We start from the raw sequence: 19,171 nt of genomic DNA, 5'->3' as shown, positions 1-19,171 counted from the left end.
TGTTGATCAAAATAAGTATATTCTGACGTTTATGTAATGTGAAATCATATATAACTAATTAAAGGAAATATAATGACTTAAACTCACTCAGCAACAAAGGTAAAAAAGAGGGAAGGGTCCAGTTCAGCTAAAAGACAAACAGAGAATGAGCTGAGGACACAGAACGGGACCAATGCTCAATGCTCTTGAGCCTATGAATCATGTGGGATTAGTTCTTTTGGTAAAAGTTCGTGTTTTTTTTTTAATCCAAGTACTTTTGCTTAAGTGGGAGAGTATGCATCCGTCATCATGTATTCATAATCTACACACACAACCACACTTTGATTCAGAATGTCACAATAAATCTAAATGATGTGTTTATTTTTAACCCAATGAGGCAATATTAGGTTTTCTCTTTTATTTCAAACCACTTGAATTCTGACACGTCTCACTCCATCCTCCTTGAACACAAATAATTACCTTGACCCCAAATAAAGGCAGTGATTTATTGAACATTAATAGTGCAACCAATCATACTGAATATCTTTTCATGTTCGTGGGCTTTATTTTTGATCAGCAGCTGAAATTCCAGAGACACACCCAGACAGCTGAATCCACAGTGTGACAGAGCAGATGGATCTTTGGAGGATACACAACCTTGCACACATGTACACACACACATACACAACCAAAAACTCTTGAGCAAAGGGGACGACCTCATTCATCAGCTGATCACCTGCCGCCCCCCCACCATCACCTGGCAGAAACCCCGGTGTGGCTGACATCATAGCCCGCCACGAGGCTGCCCAAAGTGGCTGCGCAGTGAGCAGATGATCGAGGCTATCTGATCCATCTGAGCAGACATGGCTGCATTCCTCCAATCTGTGATATGAGCAACACTGACAGGAATATTTCAGAGGAAGGAGGCGGTTGATGTTCACAGGGCTGTGCTTACTGCAAACGAGTTTTATTCTGTTTCATTTAAGGAGAATTAAACGGAAGACAAATCTGACAAAATGACCTCCAATCCTCAGTTTGATAAAGGTTTTCTACCTACAGTAAAAAAAAAAAAATAATAATAATAATAATGCAAACACAATACACTGAAAAATAAGACTTTTGTAAAACAAAATTCCTGACTTTAATTCCCTTTGGTAAATAAGACAAAACAATAAAACAAACAAAAACATCTTTTTAAACAGGAGAAGATTTGCCAACAAATGGATGATGAAATTATCTCCAAAGAAACAGATAATGATATCAAACCTCCTGCTCTTCCTGCCGGATCACCTCCACGGGACCAATCGGCTGGTCGGAGGGGGGAACACGGGGACAGGCTGAGGCGGAGGAGCGCGCACCGCGCAGGGTTTGCGCACAGAGGAGACGTAGCAGCGACGCGATCACGGAGGATGCAGTGAGGAGGGAGGGAAGGCGACGGGGGATCTCCGTTTCCCAGCTAATTTACAGCCGGCCGTCAGGGGCAGCAGGAATAAAGCAGCATCGAGATGAGCGTGATGAAGGCTGGGCACGACGGCGGCAGGGGCAGCCTCACCGACGGCGGCGGCGGCGGCGGCGGTGGCGGCGGCGGCTCCCCGAAGCACCATCAGTGCGCTCAGCCTCCCAACAACAGCAGCAGCAGCAGCAGCAGCAGCAGCAGCCGGACCAGAGATGCCAGATACCAGCAGCAGCAGATCCAGCAGCAGAGGCATCATGGTGGGTCGATGTGGAAGCAGCCATCCCACAACGAGCCGGCCGACGTCGTGAGGCGGGCGCTGGACTTCAAGAGCCAGGGCACCCAGTGCTACAAGGACAAGAAGTACCGAGAGGCCATCGGCAAGTACCACCGCGCTCTGCTGGAGATCAAGGGGCTGTGCAGGGTGCTGGGGGACCCGGACACCAGCTCCAAGTCCCCGTCCTCCCTCCTGCCGACCCTCAGCAAGTCCACCACGCTGACAGATGAGCAGAAGGGGGCCATGGAGAACGCAGAGCTGGAGTGTTACAACAGCTTGGCCGGTAAACAGGTTCCTCTCACACACACACACACACACTTATCTGTTCTCCTTTCAGCAGGGAAAGATTCTGGGAATACTCCGAGCTCATGAATGATTCATAAAGAGTATGAGTCATTCTCAGGCTTACCCCACTATCCCCCTCACTTTCTTTGATATTCACTTCATGTAGATGCTATTTGTTCACCCCATGGCAAATGAATCATTATTTTACCAAAGAATCCACAGTAGCTTGCTGACAGGACACTCTGTAGTGCTTCTGCTTTGTGATGACATCCAAATATGTTATCACTAACTTCTTCCTCTCACTTGCCCTTTTACCCCCAAATCCAGCCTGTCTTCTGCAAATGGAGCTGGTGAACTATGAGCGTGTGAAGGAATACTGTCTGAAAGTGCTACACAAGGAGGGAAAGAACTTCAAAGCTCTGTACCGATCCGGAGTGGCCTACTACCACCTAGGAGACTTCCAGAAGGCCCTGCACTACCTGAAGGAGTCGCACAAACAGGAGCCGTCAGGTCAGGACCCACACACCTCACAGCACTGACTGCTTCCCTTCACTATTATCAGTCTGCCCACAGACTTGGATCCGGTCTGTCTGTGCAGCCTGTTGATACTTGAAAATGTAACTTATATTTACAGCTAACACGCTCACAATGATGCTGCAAGCACATCGATGTTAAGCAGGTACAATGTTTCAGACCTTGTTAAATATTCCAAGACTCAAGAGTACAGCAGAGGCTGATGGGAATAGCATGAGTATTACAAATCCCAAAAAATGGGGATAATTGGATAATCCAAAACATTGACTGGATGATGTGAAAAGTCGGGGGTTATGTTTTAAGAACATTAATATGGCAGTGAAGTTACATGGTAATCCATCCAAGATTACATAATCATGAATGTCCATACAAAACTGACACTAATCAAATTATATTTTCAGATTTTACTGCAAGGTTAAAGGTGAGGGCACACGCAGAGTCAGTAGCTAGTTTGCTTTCTGTCAATCAATAATATCTGCACTGAATGTCATGACAATCCATCCAGTAGCTGATGAGACGTTTCAGCCTGAGCTAAAGCAACGAACCAGTCACACAAGCTCTGGGAATATCGAACCTGTCAATTCCTAATCGATTTTCCTTTGCATAGCTAGATAACACACCTGATACGAGGATTTCAGCCGTGACAATCCAATACTTGTAACACAATGCCTTTCGTATCTTATTCTGTTGTTGCAGAGGAACCGTTAGAAACCCCTCAGGGACCCTTTGTGGTCGCAAGGCCTCATTTTGGGAATTATAGTAATCACAGAGACAAACTATGCTTGTCACATTCATTGTTTTGCCTTTGATTAAATAAAAACAATGTCTGAGATGTAAATTATTTAAAATTTGAGGCTCATTCAAATTTGGATTATATCCCACAATTCTCTTCAACTGGAAAAACGATTCATCTTTTTGCAATGAGTGCTTTGCTGTTGTCACATAAATGTACAAAAACTGTAGATTTCTTTGTTTGTCAGTCCTGTAAGAGCGTTTCAAAATCCACTTAGATTAGCTAAAAAAAAAAAAAGTACACAATGCTCCATATGGAAAGAAAAACATGTTTGTTCTGTTGAGTCGCTGAAAAAAAAAAAAAAAATTTCCAAAAATTATTCCCAGTATCCACTTTGCTCTGTCACTCTTAGTTCAGTTTCAGTGGAAGATTTATGTACCATTTCCTTTCAGAGCAGGAAATAAATCAGCTTTTTCCTGGCTTTGTTTTCCAGACACCAATGTCATCCGCTACATCCAGCTGACAGAGATGAAGATTCGCCGGAATGCCCAAAGGGAAAAGAAAGAGGCGACATAAGCCCCCGTCATAAAGGTCTCACCCAGATCTTAAGGTCACGAGTCAGAGGTCTTGGTGTCGAGCGATGTTATGTTTGCTTTTGCTTTGCACAGCATCTGGTTGCCAGTTCTGTGATTGAGCTTCCCCGTTATGTGCTTGAAGCATTTAAAAAAAAAAAAAAAAAAGAAAAAAAAATTGTACCAGATATTGAGTTTCTGTTCCCAAGACGGCTAACTTATTTAGTATGAATCAATCCTGAGTATGTTTTAACCATTACAAACTGCACTGCCAGTCCAAACATTGCACATACAGGCCAACGACGGGAGGAACAACATCCACAGGGTGAGTCCAGCATGTCAGCAGGCGAGTGTGACGGTAAATTAGCACCTGCCCTCGCACAACATGTCTTTTGAATGGCACAGAGCAAGTGAGTAACAACCGTCCTACACTTGTGTCACCATTATTTCATTTTGAAAGTGCTAAAAAAAAGATTTTTTTTTTTCATACTTTCAACTATATCTTATAAAAAGGTGCTTTCACTAAGAAGGTTTCTATTTTAAAAAGATGTGTGGTTGGACATGAGGAGCTAACTGCTAAATGGTTGCTAACTGCAGTATGAAATTAAGAGACATATCACAAAATGTAAATAGGCTACTTTATAGAAATCACAAGAAAATATTATGGAGTGGCAAGCTACTTGTGTTTATTATTGCACTTCACTCATAGCATTTACTGTATCAACAAATACTGTATGTTTACTGTAAAGGTATGTGTAATAAACGTGATTATCGATTGAAATATTTTTTTTGTGGTGCAGCAGTGGATCTCCCTTTGATTTTTTTTATTCCTCACTTTTCCTTATATTGCTCATAAACTAGAATAGATCTGGAGATATGCTGATGAGAGCACATGTAAATAAACAAGCGAAGCGAAGCATTGAAATGATTTAATGCCTTTTTGTTCTGATGTTGCTGTAGTGAGGTTTTGGTAATAAGTTCAGATTGTGGAGTTCAATTGTCAGAAAATGTTATGAATGAGGGGGGAAAAGGAGGGCTAAGACTGTAAAGCTGCGTTAACTGAACGTTTCGGCCAAATAGAGGCAGCAGAATCAAGTTGGGATTACCACGACATATGTCAAGTTGTTGGCAACCTGTTTCATCTTCCAGCTGTGTTTCTCTGACCACCTTCACTCTACTTTTATTTCAGTTTTTGGTCTCCACCACCAGAAATTAGGCTCCGTAAAAACTCTCACGTTTTAGTTTTAGGTGGATCGAAGTCACATTGGTAACTAACCTTTTTGCAGATAGATCACAACACGAAAATGTTCAGTTGAAGTAATTTAAAAACACAGAACTCAAAAGACTCTTCAAAACCCACGAACAGGAGGAGAAAAAAAAAAGAAGAAAAAATCTTTGACTTACTCTACTTTTTGGCTAAAAAGATTACATAGATCACTGGCAATATTTCCAGCCCAAACAACAAAGATGGCAGCTGGGAAAAAACAAAAAACAAATCAAGCAGTGAACTGAAAACGTTTTCATCCAAATAATGGAAAACCCCTTTGAACTGTTGTAAATCGTGTCAAACCATCCAACAGGGTTTTGTTCTTCTTTTTTTTTTTTTTAACATTGGCTGAGTAATTATCTTGAGAAAAATGGATGCTGAGCTCTTTATGTCTGTGTGTAATCGTAATGCTAATGAATTAGGAGCCCAAACTGTCCAGAGTCGGGTGATTAATTCTCTCTTTGCTCACAGCTGACACCTGATCCATTCTTATTATAAACACTGATTCTAGTTTCCATTTGTCCCAGAAACACGTCAGCTTATAAAAGCGCCTGCGACTCCTGTTGGGTTGTTTACGATGGTTTTACTGAAATCAGTGTGTTACAGTGCAAATACAAGTCAGTCAATAACAGTATTATTATTCCCAACGTGAACAACGTCCATCAGCAACAGTAGGATCAGCTTATTTGTGGTAACATTTCAGACAGAGAATGACACCTTGGCTACACCTCAGAGGGAGCGCGTCGTTTCAACAGACGCTCTCAGTTGAAGCGGTTTTTGTTTGTTGAGCGCGATCACATTTTGCACATCCTCAGAGAAAAAGCATTCACATTTACATGTAGATACACTTAAAGACAGATCAAATCTCAGAGGATGTGGTCCGTCAGACGGAGAGGTCACTTAACATTAGAAAATGAAATAAGAGAAACAGGCATTAAGATCAGAGTCAGTGTTTGTTAGTAATTATTCAAATAATGAATGAATTAGCTCTTTTTCCCTGCTTTTTTTTTTTTTGTGGGACCTCCCTATTAATATGAATTTGTCCTTGCAGCAGGTTGAATTAAAGAAATCTTTTTTACCTCAGTGCAACCAGAGCTAACTCAAATAAATGTGGAAAACAGATTACAACAATGTGCACAACTCAGTTTGCATTTCGTTTGATAAAATACCCTTTTTCCAGTTTTTTTTTTCTTGATGGATCACATGTTGAGACTAAAATACGGCAAAATACTGAAAAATGTGACAGTTTATTAAAGCCCAACTTATTCTCTTTCTTTTTGTTTTTATATGCACTAACATCTAATGAGAAAAAGCAACACATTCTCACAACTGAGAAGCTGAGACCAAGAAATGTTTGGCATTTTTACTTTAAAACGACTTTAACCATTAATCAATTATCAAAATATTGAAACTAGTTGAAGTAAGAGTAGATTATTCAATATGCAGTGAAATGGACTGAAATGAATATAAAGCAAATCGATGTTAGAGCTGCACTTTCAGAATCAACCCAAGTTTTGTGCAAACGCTCAAGAACACTGAAAACATTCATTAATATCATTAACGTGTCAAAGGAAAATAAATAAATAAATCAAGGCAAATATGATGGATTGTAAAAAAAGAAAAGATAAATTGATCAATAAATACATTTATAAATAAAAAGAAATGAACTTTCACGTGCCGCCAGGGCCTGTTTCAGCTGTGAGCCCTAAATCTTTACATCCTTCATTTCACTCATGAGGCAGACAATTTACAGAATTACAAACACAAAGTTCCCTTTTCAATTAAGATATATTGTGACTTCCCGGCAGTCAGTCCCAGTTCAAACCCCAATTCGAAGTTTTAGTGACATTCTTTTCCATAAGACAGTTCACAGTACAGAGCTGGAAATGCTGCCAGACATCGGACTGCGTTGCTAATGCAAAGAAGTGCTCGAATTATACAACAGCAAATCCCGTCCCGGGGAGGTGATTGGTGATGACAGGTGCTCAGTATAAAAAACCCCCAAAACAAAAAAAACACAAATTCAGCTACCAGCACAGGAGATAAAGACTAATTGAAATAACAACACAGACAAATTACAAATAATCATAAACAGCAATTTTCTTTTGGAGGAAAAAACAAACAAAACAAAAAAAAAAAACAAAAAAAAACCTGAAGCATTACATTCATGATGCTTTCCAAAAGTGCACTTCAATGAATGCACAATCTTTCAACTCAAGTTTAAAATTAAGAAAAGTATGTAAAGCTCTGTGAAACTGTCAGTGCCATTCTGCTACAAAGACCTCTGTTTTATTCCCACAGAGAACAACAACAACAAAAAAAATTCTTTCACATTTTGAATGACAGATAACAAAGTTCAGTAATATGGTTACTCCACCCTTCTAATTATTTCTTTTAGTAGTTTCAGATGCAAAATCGGAGGATCTTCTGTCAATAAAAGTCAAAAAGGTTAAATATTCACAGGAACTGTAATTTACTGACAGTATCGTAGCTAGAGAAAGGTGACCACCCTCATTAAGTACCAAGTAAAGCTTAAAAAATGACTCAGTTTATCATTACTTACTGGCCCGGACCTGTAACAATACGAAGGCTGAGGATCAGCGACAGTCCCCTCCTCCAGTTGGACAAGTTAGGACCAGAATCCAGATCTATAGCGGTACGGTGAGTCTTTGGGGAAGCTGACCTCTGGTTTGCAGAGTGGGACGGTTCCATCCCGGTACTGTCCCTCGTCCTGGTGGTCCAACAGGTTTTCATTCCTGCGGGGGGAGTAGGGCGTCGGAGCCTCCATGGGAGTGGGCAGCACCACCGGGTCCCTCCAAAACTCCACAGTGGGCGGAGTCTCTGTGCTGGAGGTGTGGGCGGGGGAGTCGCCGTTACCCAGGCTTTGTCCGTTTCCCCTCCCCCTTGCCTCCGGCCAGAACACGTCGCAGCGCGCCCGAGGTGAAGGTCGAGGCCGGGCTACAAAGTCCAGGGTTTTGGGGCGTTCAGGAGCACAGCGACGACGAGGCGTTGGAGGGAACACAATATTTGGATCAGGGAGCCGAGGGACCTCCTGACAGTCTTCTTTCAAACCTCTGAAGCCACCTGGTGTGTTAAAGGAGACAGGGAGGAGGCGGTTAATGCATCTCCACGCGTTTCTTTTTATAAAACAAAACAGCAGATCAGCTCTGTGAAGCTGTGCACTGGTGCTAAATGCTAACGTTAGCTTCCTGAAACGCACAGAGGTTTAGCCCGTACAATGTACAACATTTGTATTTACTGATAAAGAGATTTTTTTTTGCATTGGACAAACTGAAATGTTGACCACAAGGTCGATCACCAAAGATACCATAATTCATCCAAGGGGAGGCCATGAATGTCTGACTTCTTCTGCCATGAAATTCGACTTTCAAACAGAAAAGCCAAAAGATCAACAAAGTCACCAAGATTCATCATCTGGGGACCATGAATATCAATAAAATATCACCTGTGTTCTGCAACGCTGTTTTCTCTGGCAGCGTTTCCAGATTATTGGGCAGGCAGCTTTTCTTGATAGCTCCATCCGATGGGGTTCGACGGAGGCTTCGTGAGGAACTGGGAGCGCAGGGTATGTGTGTGGGCGTCAGAGACTGGCGGGGGTTGCGCTTAAAACTCTCGAGGTGGGTGTTGACCAGCGGGTTGACCGGGGTCTGGACGGCCTGGTGTTGCGGTGGGACAGAGGTCTGGGCGGGTGGCGAGGCGGGGCGGCACACCAACAGCTCCTCGCTGTCTGAGCGCAGCAGCGAGCGGGTGGAGTTGCAGTCGGACACGGACGATAAGGACAGCAGGGTGTACGAGGAAGGTAAGCCTCTTTCAGGTAGTGAGGGAGCTGAGGGCTTCAGTGGGCTTTCTCGCCTGAAAAGTCTGCGGGTCGGGGGGCTGGTGCTTCGCCTTTGCCCCCCTGTTCTGTGGAAGAAGCCCTCCCACCGTGGCTTAATACTTTCCTCCGGTTGGGCCATAGTCAACAGGTTGCAGCCCAATCCGACAGCAGCCAGCAGAGCTCCACAGCCCAGCAGCACCAGCTCCGAGCGCCGACCCCCCGCTGGGCTCTTCCTGCACGGTGGCGTTCCCGGCACCTGGCCGCTGGGGCAGTACTCGCCTCCATCATTGTCAGCAGCAGCAGCCGAATGGCCCTCCTTGTGGAAGGGGATGCAGAGGTAGGACTGACCAGGAGCTGCTCCTGGCTCAGTGGTGAAGCAGCAGTCTTCATTTTCTGAAAAACAGCATCATTCACATGTCAGCTTGGTCTTTCTGTTTGAAGAAGCTCTGGGGCTTTCACTGAAATAAAGAATATCCTAGTTCCTCTCTTTAACTGTTCCCTGAGCTCTGACATAAACCCTTAAAACAAAGCCTTGACCACAAAACAGCCATTTAAACATCTGGGTGCTGCGCAAAGCTGCCCGACCCCACAAGAACAGCAGGTCCCCCGTTTTCAGGCCACACACATGACGAGGCCTGAATTCTATTCGTCAGAGTCTTTCTTGGTTTGCTGAGTGAGCAAGATCCGTTTTGAGCAACAGCCTGTTTACGTGAGTCCCCGGGTCAACCACTAAGAGCCATGTGGGAGGGAAACTTCTTACTCATTTGCTTTCCTCTTCTTTGCTCCCAGCCAGTCTGCGACCTCCTAAAGCTTCAGACTATTTTCATCATATTATCATCATGCAGCCCGTTTGTAAGCCAGACTAAACAGACCCGCCTGCTGAACCGGTCTGACTTACCCATCTCCACCAGGCTTGGCACTCCAGGCACTGCTGGACTGTGTCTGGGTGATCTGCGAAGGTTTGGGGCGCTGCAGGATCGCTGCCTGCTGCCTTCGTGGGGAGGCTTCACACTGTCGGGAGGGACAGAAAAAAAATTGTTCACAGATCTGATCTATTCCTTCAGAGCGATTAGATTAATTCAGCAGAAAATGGAATAAACCCTCCAGCTCTCTCTCACCTAGCATCAGCGCTATGCTCCCGGTATTGGCCACACCCCCGGGATCTGCCTTTCTTCCTGGACCCCTTCCTCTCACTCTCCTCATCATCCTGCTGAAAGCCGGTGTTGCGCCCCCAGGCTGTACATCCCTCCCCTGGAGTGACTGCAAAACAAGAGATTAGCCCAGGAGAACATGAGACGACTGAGAACAAAGGGCCAAATGAAATGGTCTATAATGAGGAAGAATTAAAAAAAAAAAAAAAAAGATGCAAAAACTGAACACAAATGTTAAACATAAGATGCTGATGGTCCTCACGCTGGATGGCTCTCAGGCGGGGCAGCATCGGTGGGCTGGTTGGAGGACTGGAGCCGCTGCTGAGCAAACTCCTCCGCCGATCGTGGGAGGGAGACGCCTGCACTGTGATTTTATGCTGAAAATCTGATTCACACAAAAACAAAATATGAGCAACAATTCCAGGAAGTGACGGGACAACACCTGCTCGCTCCAAACAATGTCACTTTACTTAAATCATTGAAAGGCCGGAGGTTTCAGGAGCAGGACAGAACTTTATCAGCATGTCTGTAAATGTTACAGTGGGAGCTTTCACAGTCACAACATACTTTGTATGTCTTTTATGTCTTTATTCTGGGGGGTGGGCAGAGAGGCTGAGAGGAAGCGTCCCTGGTTACAAACCCGTGACACAGCGATAGCATAGCATGTGGGAAGTTACGAGTTCGACTGCCGTTCCAGTGCACTTTCCACGAGTTACCTGGAACGCAGCATAACTCACTAATTCTCGCCTCCATTTCTGCCGTACGATCATAAAAGGAGGCAGAGGAGGAGCTAAAAGAGACCGGACCCCCACAGACCTCCACGGATTTTGAGACTGTGTTCATGGAGTAATATTTGGAGCTCCTGGAGTAATATTTGACGGAGTATCTGTACTTTTACTCAAGTAGTGAAGCTGTGTCTGCCAATTTGACCCTTTCTGATCGTGCAAAGGCAACAGTTGAAGGAGCCTGAGTATTAAGGTGACAGCAGGAACTTGGTGTCTGTGTTGTACCTGACGGCAGGCTGATCCTGTTCCCGTCCTTGAGTTTAAGGCGGTTGCGGCGGAACTTGCCCTGCCGGCTCTCCACATGAGGCTTTTCCTGGTAGAGCTGGTGGATGATGATGTTGAGCTCTCGCTCCAGGATGTGGATCTCGCGCTCGGCCAGCTCCTGCTCACGCCTCCTCAGGGCCTCCTCCTGACATTTCTGCTGCAGCGCCGCTCTGGTCAGCTCCTCTTCCCACGATCGCAGCTCCTGGGGAGACCAGTTAGAAAACCTAAACTCAACCTTTACAAGGCACATAGACTCAAATATTTAAAGGCATGGCTGTCATAGAGTCTGAGCTTTCACATAAACTCCACCTTCCTTTACCTTCTCCTTGGTCCTCAGCTGATCAAACATTTCCTGGATCTCCAGCTTCCAGTCATCCTGCAGAGAGTGGAAGGACTCTGCGGGCATTTCAAAAAAGCCCGACTCCTCGATGGCTGTCAGATGATCCAAAACAGTGGTGAACTGTGGCCGGGCGTGAGGGTCCGGGCTCCAGCAGTCTGTGGCAAAACATGAGAAGTCCCCAGAAGAAAAAATGATTTTGGGAACTTCAAAGTTATAAAATATTCTGTATAATTATTTGACACGAGCCATTATTCGTATTTCACAGGTTTCTCTGCTTCAGTGGATGAAAACTAAATCTTGTGGTTACTCATCCAACTTTTTTGGCACTTGACTTGTATTTTCTCCATCATGAGATGTTTGGACGTAGACAAGCTTTATCAAATTTGGTGGATGGCAATTTCTATTGGAAAAAACATTTATAATTTTCTGTCTTACCTTCCATGAGACGTGCAAAGGGCTCAGGACAGGTAGAGGGGATGGGCAGAGCTAGTTTGTTCATTGCCACCCCATAAGCCACCGCAAGACCATCGATACCCCGAAATGGAACTTCTCCAGTCAGCAGCTCCCATAACAGCACCCCGTAACTTACGAGTTTAAAAAAAGGGAAGAAGAAAGGTACCAAACAGGGACGATGAACAATGATGAAGCTGGAAACATTCACATTGGATATACACCCTCAAGTGCTGCGCTTCCATGATGCTACAGCCTGAGTCCGTCATTTCTTACAATCTGTTAGAGATAAATGTGCGTATATGAATATGAAGCAGGATGTTTGCTGAAAGAGTGGGAACGTTCCTCAGATCTACTGCAGCTGAATAAATGTCAGAAAGGGACGACTCCATTGTTCGCTCCGATACTACAGACAGACAGGAAAGGTTGAGGCGGTTAAAATGCCAACAGAGGAGTGAGACAGCTGACAGATTCAAACCAGGACAATAAAGAGCTGAGAAATCAAACTCATCCGGACTTAATGTCGCAGACTCCGTGTGCTCTGTCGTTCTGCTGTCACCAGAAAACCATAATCCAAACTCTGGCCAAAGCGGATCAAACAGCACTTTGGCCTGATGTGACAGTTTGTACATTAACACAAACTCCAGTCATATTACACCCAAAATGTTTTTTTTTTTTTCTTTTGATTGAGGTCAACTCTGCTCTCGTTTTGGAAGGACTGACGGGAACACATGGACCTTCCTGGTATGATTTAATGCTCTCTCAGTGGGAAACCCCACATTCAGCAGCAAAAAATGGCCTATTAATGCTGCTACATGTGTAAGGATAACACAACAGGATCGGAGAGAACACAACGTGGCATTAGTGCAAACTGTGTGTGTGAAACTGCAGAACATACAAATTATATTCCGGCAGTAGATAGCAACTAAATATGCCAAAGACATTATGAGGTTCACATGCAGCATGAAGGCTGTTTAACTTGTAATGAAATAAATGGTTAATTATTCTGCTGTTTAATCCAGAAATCATTCAGCCAGTAAAAGGTAAAAAAAAAAAAGAAGCTTATTAGTTGACGTCTCGACTAACAGAACAAAAAACAAACAGCATTCAAGTTTCAGGTGGGAGAGGCTCAGATCAGGACAAAGTGAAATCAAACTGGTTCAGTGGATCGACTTTGTGTTGGTCCATTAATCAATGAATCCACCATTTAATCCATTTTGGCTTTGCTTGCCTAAATGACAACATAACACAACACAACACAACACACTGTCCTGTTCGGTGTGTCGGCTTCGTTACTATGGAAACTGCTTCCAGAGCTGGACTCCCCCCTGGTGTCTGGTGGATAAACTGCTTCTCTTTTTTTTTTTGGCTCGGTTATTCAGACCACTTGTAAAAGCTGGCACAGTGTGTTTGCTGCATACCCCCCCACCCCCCCTCCGCCTCCGCCCCCCCTGCCCACCTCCACACGTCGCTACCCTTGGAGAATGTAGATGAGCGGATGACTTCAGGAGCCATCCAGGCGTAGGTGCCGGCGGCGCTCATCTTGGTGGTGCGGTGCCACTCTCGGGCCAGGCCGAAGTCTGTGATCTTCAGAGTTTTGTCGCTGAGGTCTTCCATCTCAACCCTCTCACGGATTAGGACTGGGGGGGGGGGGGGGGGGGGGGGGGGGGGGGCATTTGGGTTGGCAATGGTGGAGTGGGAAGTGATGGGTGGGGATGAGGAGGAGGTTGGAGGAATTGGTGTTGGCAGTAAAATAAGAATAATCACCGGGATGGAAAAAGGTTGGGGAAGGCGGAGGCAGGAGTGTCACGATATAAAAAAAAAACCACACAAATTAAAAAAAAAAAAAAAATCAGACACACGGTGGATGAACACAACAGGGTGTGGTTGGTGGGAGGCCGTGATGAAAGCGTTGGAAGGATAAAAGCAGAGTAGAGAGAGAAAGCAGAGAAGTAAGCCGCTACAACACCAACTTTGGTCAACGCTGATGATCTCAGCGCGTTTACACCAAAACACTGACGCAGTTGAACGACAGAAATAACCGGCTGCCACACGCACATTTTCTCTGACAGGCAGAGCCGGGCTGCTCCTAACCACAGTGCCCGGCGGAGAGGGTGTGTCTGCAGGCTGCGGTGCACATCCAGCGCCACCTTCGACTGCGAAGTGAACTAAATCCTGTTACCAACACAGCTCCAAATGTTTAAGATAACACTCAGGATGACGCAGAGCTCCTTTGATAAGAGCGTCTGTTGTGCGGATCAGATGTCGGACAGATCGTTGAGAGGCTGATGGTGAGATACAAACAGAACTGCTGTCTGGAAAACTGACGTGTGGGGTACAAATAAAACCTTTTCTGCTGAAATATGGATACACAAAGAGTTTAGTTTGAGTTGAATCTCCTCTTTATCAAAAAAGAAGTCATATTTTGATGAAGTGCTGAGTGAGTCTGCAGCTCGAACAGACATATGCATGTCAATCATTCTTGTTTAGCACATATTAAAAATTAAACTCATTAAAAAGTTATCTTCAAAGTGTAGTTTTGTGCTTTTATGATGTTTATTGTTTATTGTTGTTCATTTCAGTTTTATGAGTGAATTAGCTGAATCTTGAATCGAACCTTTTCTCATTAAAACTGACTAAATGACAGCTGATGAGTTTTCAGTTTTGGTGATGATGAAGAGTCCAAACAGCGACATGACCGTCCTCACAGAGCGATGTGAAGACAAAACACAAAAACACAAATGTGAGTACGCTTTATCTTCTGGGGATGGTGAATGTCTGCAGAGAAGTTAGAGGCAGTCCATCGAATGACTGATGCTACAGTACAGTAGATCCTGTTTATGAGCCTTTGAGGAAGAATGAAAAAGATTCAGAAATGCAGAAGAGAAATCTTGACTTTGGCCTTTGTTTTTTTGTTTTTTTTTGGAACAGTGTTTTATAAAACTACCACCACAGTGATGTGTCACAGGGCGGGCCTTAGTGTACCCAGTCCGGATCCCATAAAGACATTGTGAGTTTTGTTTTTTTTTTTTATTGATGGACATCCCCTTTTTCCATATTAAGAACTCCCAGAATGCAACAAAAGAATGAATAACGATGAAAGCGCGCAGTGTATTGATAGAAAATGGATTAGACACTCGCATGGGAAGGCTGGCAGGCTACGCCCTCCTGCACTCCGCCTGCACCGTGAAGAGGGCACCCCCCCCCCCACCCAGAGTCCAGGACGGCAACTAGTTAGAGCGACTTAACACTTTAAAGCAGCCTATTGGAAACGATCACCGCAGGACGGGCCAATGGCAGGGAAGAGGCTCCCTGGATGCACCGGCGGGGCAGAGCGTGGGGCAAATCCTCACTAATAGGCTTTAGGGGATCCAGTTGGGTAAAATGCAAGATTACAGCTGCTCCACAAACCTTTTCCGTTCTGCTCTCATTTCTAAATCATACTGAATTATTGCAAATTACAGCTAGTTTAGCACTGAAGCACGTTGATAATACTTTTGTGTTAAAAAGCTGGATGGAGTTTTACGTTATGATGAAAATGTTTCTTCTCTTTAAATCAGGCCCGTAGTTTGATGCCGGTGGAAAGGTCATTACTGTTGGAAATAAACGGCAGGTGCACACACACACACACAATCTTAGTCTTTGCATTTATCCACTGAAAAATAACTGAAATAGCAATTATTATTGTTGTTATTTTTTTGATCAATCAGATTTCATCCAACGACCAAAAAAACTAAAAAAATCAGTCAGTCATTGTTGTAATGTTCAAAAACTGAGAAGCACTCACAGAAACCACAGAATGACATAAAACAGACGGATGTGTAACTAAAGCTGAAACAGTTAGTGGAATAATTCAACAGTCAAAAGAAATGTGGAAACCACAAACTATTACGATGACTGATCAACTTTTTCAAGGAAAAATGTCCAACTTCGCTGGTTGTTGCTTTTCAAATGAGAAGTTTTAGGGCATTTCTTACCAAACACATACCAAAAGGAACTGAGTATCTTTGGGTATCTTCTATTCTTCACGATTTTGAAAGAAAATAATCACAAATTTTATGCAGATATGCATCAAAATGATCCAAAAATTGTTGATCCAAAAATCAATTTAACATCTTTGGAGAGGGATTTCAAACTGCACACAACACAACACACACACACTTACTGTTGCTGGACTTCAGGTCCCGGTGAATAATGGGCACGATGGCCTGGCTGTGGAGGTAGAGCATGCCGCGGGCGATCTGCACCGCCCAGTCCACCAGCGTGCAGGGAGGGATGCGTTTCCCGGCGAGGGCCCGGTTGAGGGGGCCGCCCCTGGCGTACTCCATGACCAGACATAGGTTGGGCTCCTGCAGACACACCCCCAGCAGGGCCATGATGTTGGGATGGTTGAGCATGGCGAACAGCTTGGCCTCCTGACGCACGCTTTCCAGAGTTTGTTCCGGGTCCTCGTCGGGATCCCGTCGCGCCGCCTTCACCGCCACCTCCGAGCCCCGCCACACCGCTCGGTAGACTTTCCCAAAACCGCCCACCCCGATGATCTCCTCCAGGGTCAGCTCGGAGAAGTCGATCTCCAGGACTGTGGGGACAAAGAAGACAACACAAAGCTGACACCATTTTCATTTAAAATGGGTTTCCAGAGGTCAGGTCCACTCATCAGAAAGGCCGACAAGGATCTGAAATCCAGGTCATCTGGATGATGGACGCTTCCTGAAAAACACTCCCTGCTGCCCTGCTGTGGTGAAACTGCCCCTCCCGCCATCACAGAGGGGGTGAGAAGGGGCAGTTTGACAGTGTGATGGTGTGTGTGACTGTGACCGCTCGTGCCGCGGACTCCTCAGCAGACTGACCTTGATGAATATTTCAGGTGGGACGGTCTGTGAAAGTAGGCCAGCCGAGGCAGAGATGTCTGCCCAGACAACGTCAGCCTCCTCCGTCTGACTCACTGGCCTGCGGCTGCAGATGCATTGTTTTTTTGTTTTTTTTTTTTTTTAAACGCTGGCTTTGCTCCTGAAGCAAACAGCATGAAATGACTGCAGACCAAAGATTTCTGATTTGTGAGTGTCCCTGCAGGACCTGCAGAGACGCACTGTGCATTGTAATCTGAGCTGCTGGACGTTTTGCTGCACAGGCTGTGATGGATTTTGGTGCTGAGGCTGACAGGATGCCTGATTCTAGGCCAGATGGAGATCACTGCGCCTGCCATGACACAGCAGTCTGAGCCCAGCAGAGACGGGGCACATCATCCTGTTTCATGATGATGGAGATGGAGGAGGAGGGGGGGGGGGGGGGGATACTCACGGTGCAGAGGAGGCACCGAGTACTGCTGCTCCGAGCCGTCCCGGATCTCCTCCGGGATGCCTTTCCCTCTGCTCACGTAATTAGACGGGAAGATGCCGACCCGGTCCGCGATCATCCCGGTCCACCAGCCCTCATCCCCGGACACCAGCGAGTCCTTGGACAGGACCTCCACCACGTCCCCCCTGCGGAGGCTGAGCTCGTCGTCCGCAGTCGCCTCATAGTCGAAGACGGCCGTCCAGAAGCCCGGAGCCGCTGCGGGTCCCGCGTCCCGCACCGAGCTGCTCCCGTTCTGCGGGGCCGGCCAGCGGAAAACATCCGCTTCCGCCTCGCCCGCCGCGGACACGCACGCCCCGGGACTCGGACTACTGTCCGGAGCGGGTCTGAAGACATCCATGGACTCGATCCATGCGGGCGACCTGGATCCACCTGACGCGGCTTTAGGCTGCCGGCTCGGAGCGGCTAATCCCGCACAATCCTGCGGGACTCTGGAGGCGACATCCCGCCTTTCGACGCACCGCTGGCCGCTCTCTCACCCAGCTGCTCCGGCCTGGAGGCTTTCAGGTGTGTCGGTCTCTCAGCCAACCATCGCGGTGACTCCGGAGTCTTTATTCTAAGCCAATTGTGCCAACGTGAGAATCATCCGCGGCCTCCCATTGGCCCGCAGACACGTCACTCACAGCGTCAGCCCCGCCCCCTCCCCGCTGCTCACAGCCAATTCATCAAACACACGGAAGCTGTTTGTTTTCTTTCTTTATTTATAGACCCCCCTCAGAAAAGACAGACAAAAACTAAAACCAACAAAAACAGAAATATTCAACTGAAGGTTAAATTTCATGCACAATTCCCTGAAATAAAAACTGAATTCATAGCAAGGAGTAAAAAACTGTGTACACAAACGATCAAATGAACAAATGAAGCCGACAATGTGTGTGTGTGTGTGTTTGTGTAGTTGTGTAGTGGAGAGTCAAAGTTTTCAAGTTTCTACTTGATTTAATTTCAACTTGCTCAAAAAAAAAAAAAAAACACAAAACAAAAAACAAATGTTATAAATTCTAAAAATGAAATTGTAGACGTTGTGTAGTGAGACAACAAACTGCAGTTTCCAGCACACAGACTGTACAAACAGTGGAGATGCAACAACAGTGAGTGAGAGAAGAAACACAACAGACACACACTTCACAAGGATCAGTCTGAATGTGTGTGTGTGTGTTTTTTTTTTTAATCAAAAATTAAAGATGACAAAGAAAATTATTTAGGGAGTCAAAATAATAATTTTATCTGAAGTCAAAGTCACTCAAATTTTATATTTGATGATAGTTTTATTTTTCTTCCTTCCTTCCATGTTACTGATGTGAAGCTGGAATCATTTAGGAGAGTCCGCTTTGTTTTTCATGAAGATTTCTGATTTCTGAAAGTGCGAACTGAAGTGAGAGAAGGGAAGGAAAGGTTAGAAAACACCTTTTGATGCTCACTTAAAACTAAAAAAATCCCTGAAAATGTCTCAGTGAAACTCTGATATCAACAAAAACGTCCATCCAAAGTGAAGTTTCAGTGCTGTCTCCAAACTAAATGTAGAATATTTTGTAGTTTTTGCAGAGTTTGCTTTAACAGTATTCCTGAAAAACACACAAAAGCTTCCACAACAGGTGAAATTGAATAAAGTTCCATCAGCAGAGATGTTCGACAGAGTTATGATATAAAGGTTGGAGATTCTGGACAGAAATGGAGTGATATGTGGCTGCAATGACAACAATGTCACAGGAATCACTGCGGAGGCCGAATCATGTTGTTTCAGGACTGAAGTGAAAACAGAGGAAGCTGCATTTTGGTGATAAACAAGTTAATGAGTGTGCGTTTTTCTTTTATTTTCAGTAAGATAGACCTGAATCCAGGAAAGAAAATACGTGACAGGAGCTCATTTCAATGCTTCTGTAGATCATCT

At 45.0% G+C, this 19,171-nt stretch overlaps 2 protein-coding genes across 2 annotated transcripts; one reads left to right on the top strand and one right to left on the bottom strand.

Moving 5' to 3' along the window:
- The first annotated feature begins 1,209 nt into the window (after positions 1-1,209).
- Positions 1,210-4,044, top strand: ttc9 (tetratricopeptide repeat domain 9). Its single transcript, XM_029493416.1, has 3 exons — positions 1,210-1,992; positions 2,322-2,504; positions 3,755-4,044. The coding sequence occupies exons 1-3, from the start codon at positions 1,485-1,487 to the stop codon at positions 3,835-3,837; spliced, it is 774 nt and encodes a 257-aa protein (XP_029349276.1). The 5' UTR covers positions 1,210-1,484; the 3' UTR covers positions 3,838-4,044.
- Positions 4,045-6,033: 1,989 nt separating this feature from the next.
- On the bottom strand, positions 6,034-17,774 carry map3k9 (mitogen-activated protein kinase kinase kinase 9). The gene is made up of 9 exons (XM_029493373.1): positions 17,230-17,774; positions 16,094-16,507; positions 11,458-11,633; positions 11,100-11,340; positions 10,352-10,474; positions 10,057-10,198; positions 9,837-9,949; positions 8,567-9,331; positions 6,034-8,184 (listed from the first exon to the last, which is right to left on the bottom strand). The coding sequence occupies exons 1-9, from the start codon at positions 17,621-17,623 to the stop codon at positions 7,730-7,732; spliced, it is 2,823 nt and encodes a 940-aa protein (XP_029349233.1). The 5' UTR covers positions 17,624-17,774; the 3' UTR covers positions 6,034-7,729.
- Positions 17,775-19,171: the final 1,397 nt, after the last annotated feature.

The sequence above is a fragment of the Echeneis naucrates genome, chromosome 22 (genome assembly GCF_900963305.1).
Source record: "Echeneis naucrates chromosome 22, fEcheNa1.1, whole genome shotgun sequence".
Taxonomy (NCBI): domain Eukaryota; kingdom Metazoa; phylum Chordata; class Actinopteri; order Carangiformes; family Echeneidae; genus Echeneis; species Echeneis naucrates.
This window is presented reverse-complemented; position numbering and strand designations above follow the sequence as displayed.

Excerpts from the sequence above, each read along its gene's own strand:
- ttc9 (XM_029493416.1), top strand. The coding sequence starts at position 1,485 with ATGAGCGTGATGAAGGCTGGGCACGACGGCGGCAGGGGCAGCCTCACC. Across the intron at positions 1,993-2,321 it reads GTGTTACAACAGCTTGGCCG|CCTGTCTTCTGCAAATGGAG; the intron begins GTAAACAGGTTC and ends CCCCAAATCCAG. Across the intron at positions 2,505-3,754 it reads GCACAAACAGGAGCCGTCAG|ACACCAATGTCATCCGCTAC; the intron begins GTCAGGACCCAC and ends TTTGTTTTCCAG.
- map3k9 (XM_029493373.1), bottom strand. The coding sequence starts at position 17,623 with ATGGATGTCTTCAGACCCGCTCCGGACAGTAGTCCGAGTCCCGGGGCG. Across the intron at positions 10,475-11,099 it reads CAGGATCAGCCTGCCGTCAG|ATTTTCAGCATAAAATCACA; the intron begins GTACAACACAGA and ends TGTGTGAATCAG. Across the intron at positions 10,199-10,351 it reads CCGCCTGAGAGCCATCCAGC|TCACTCCAGGGGAGGGATGT; the intron begins GTGAGGACCATC and ends CTTGTTTTGCAG.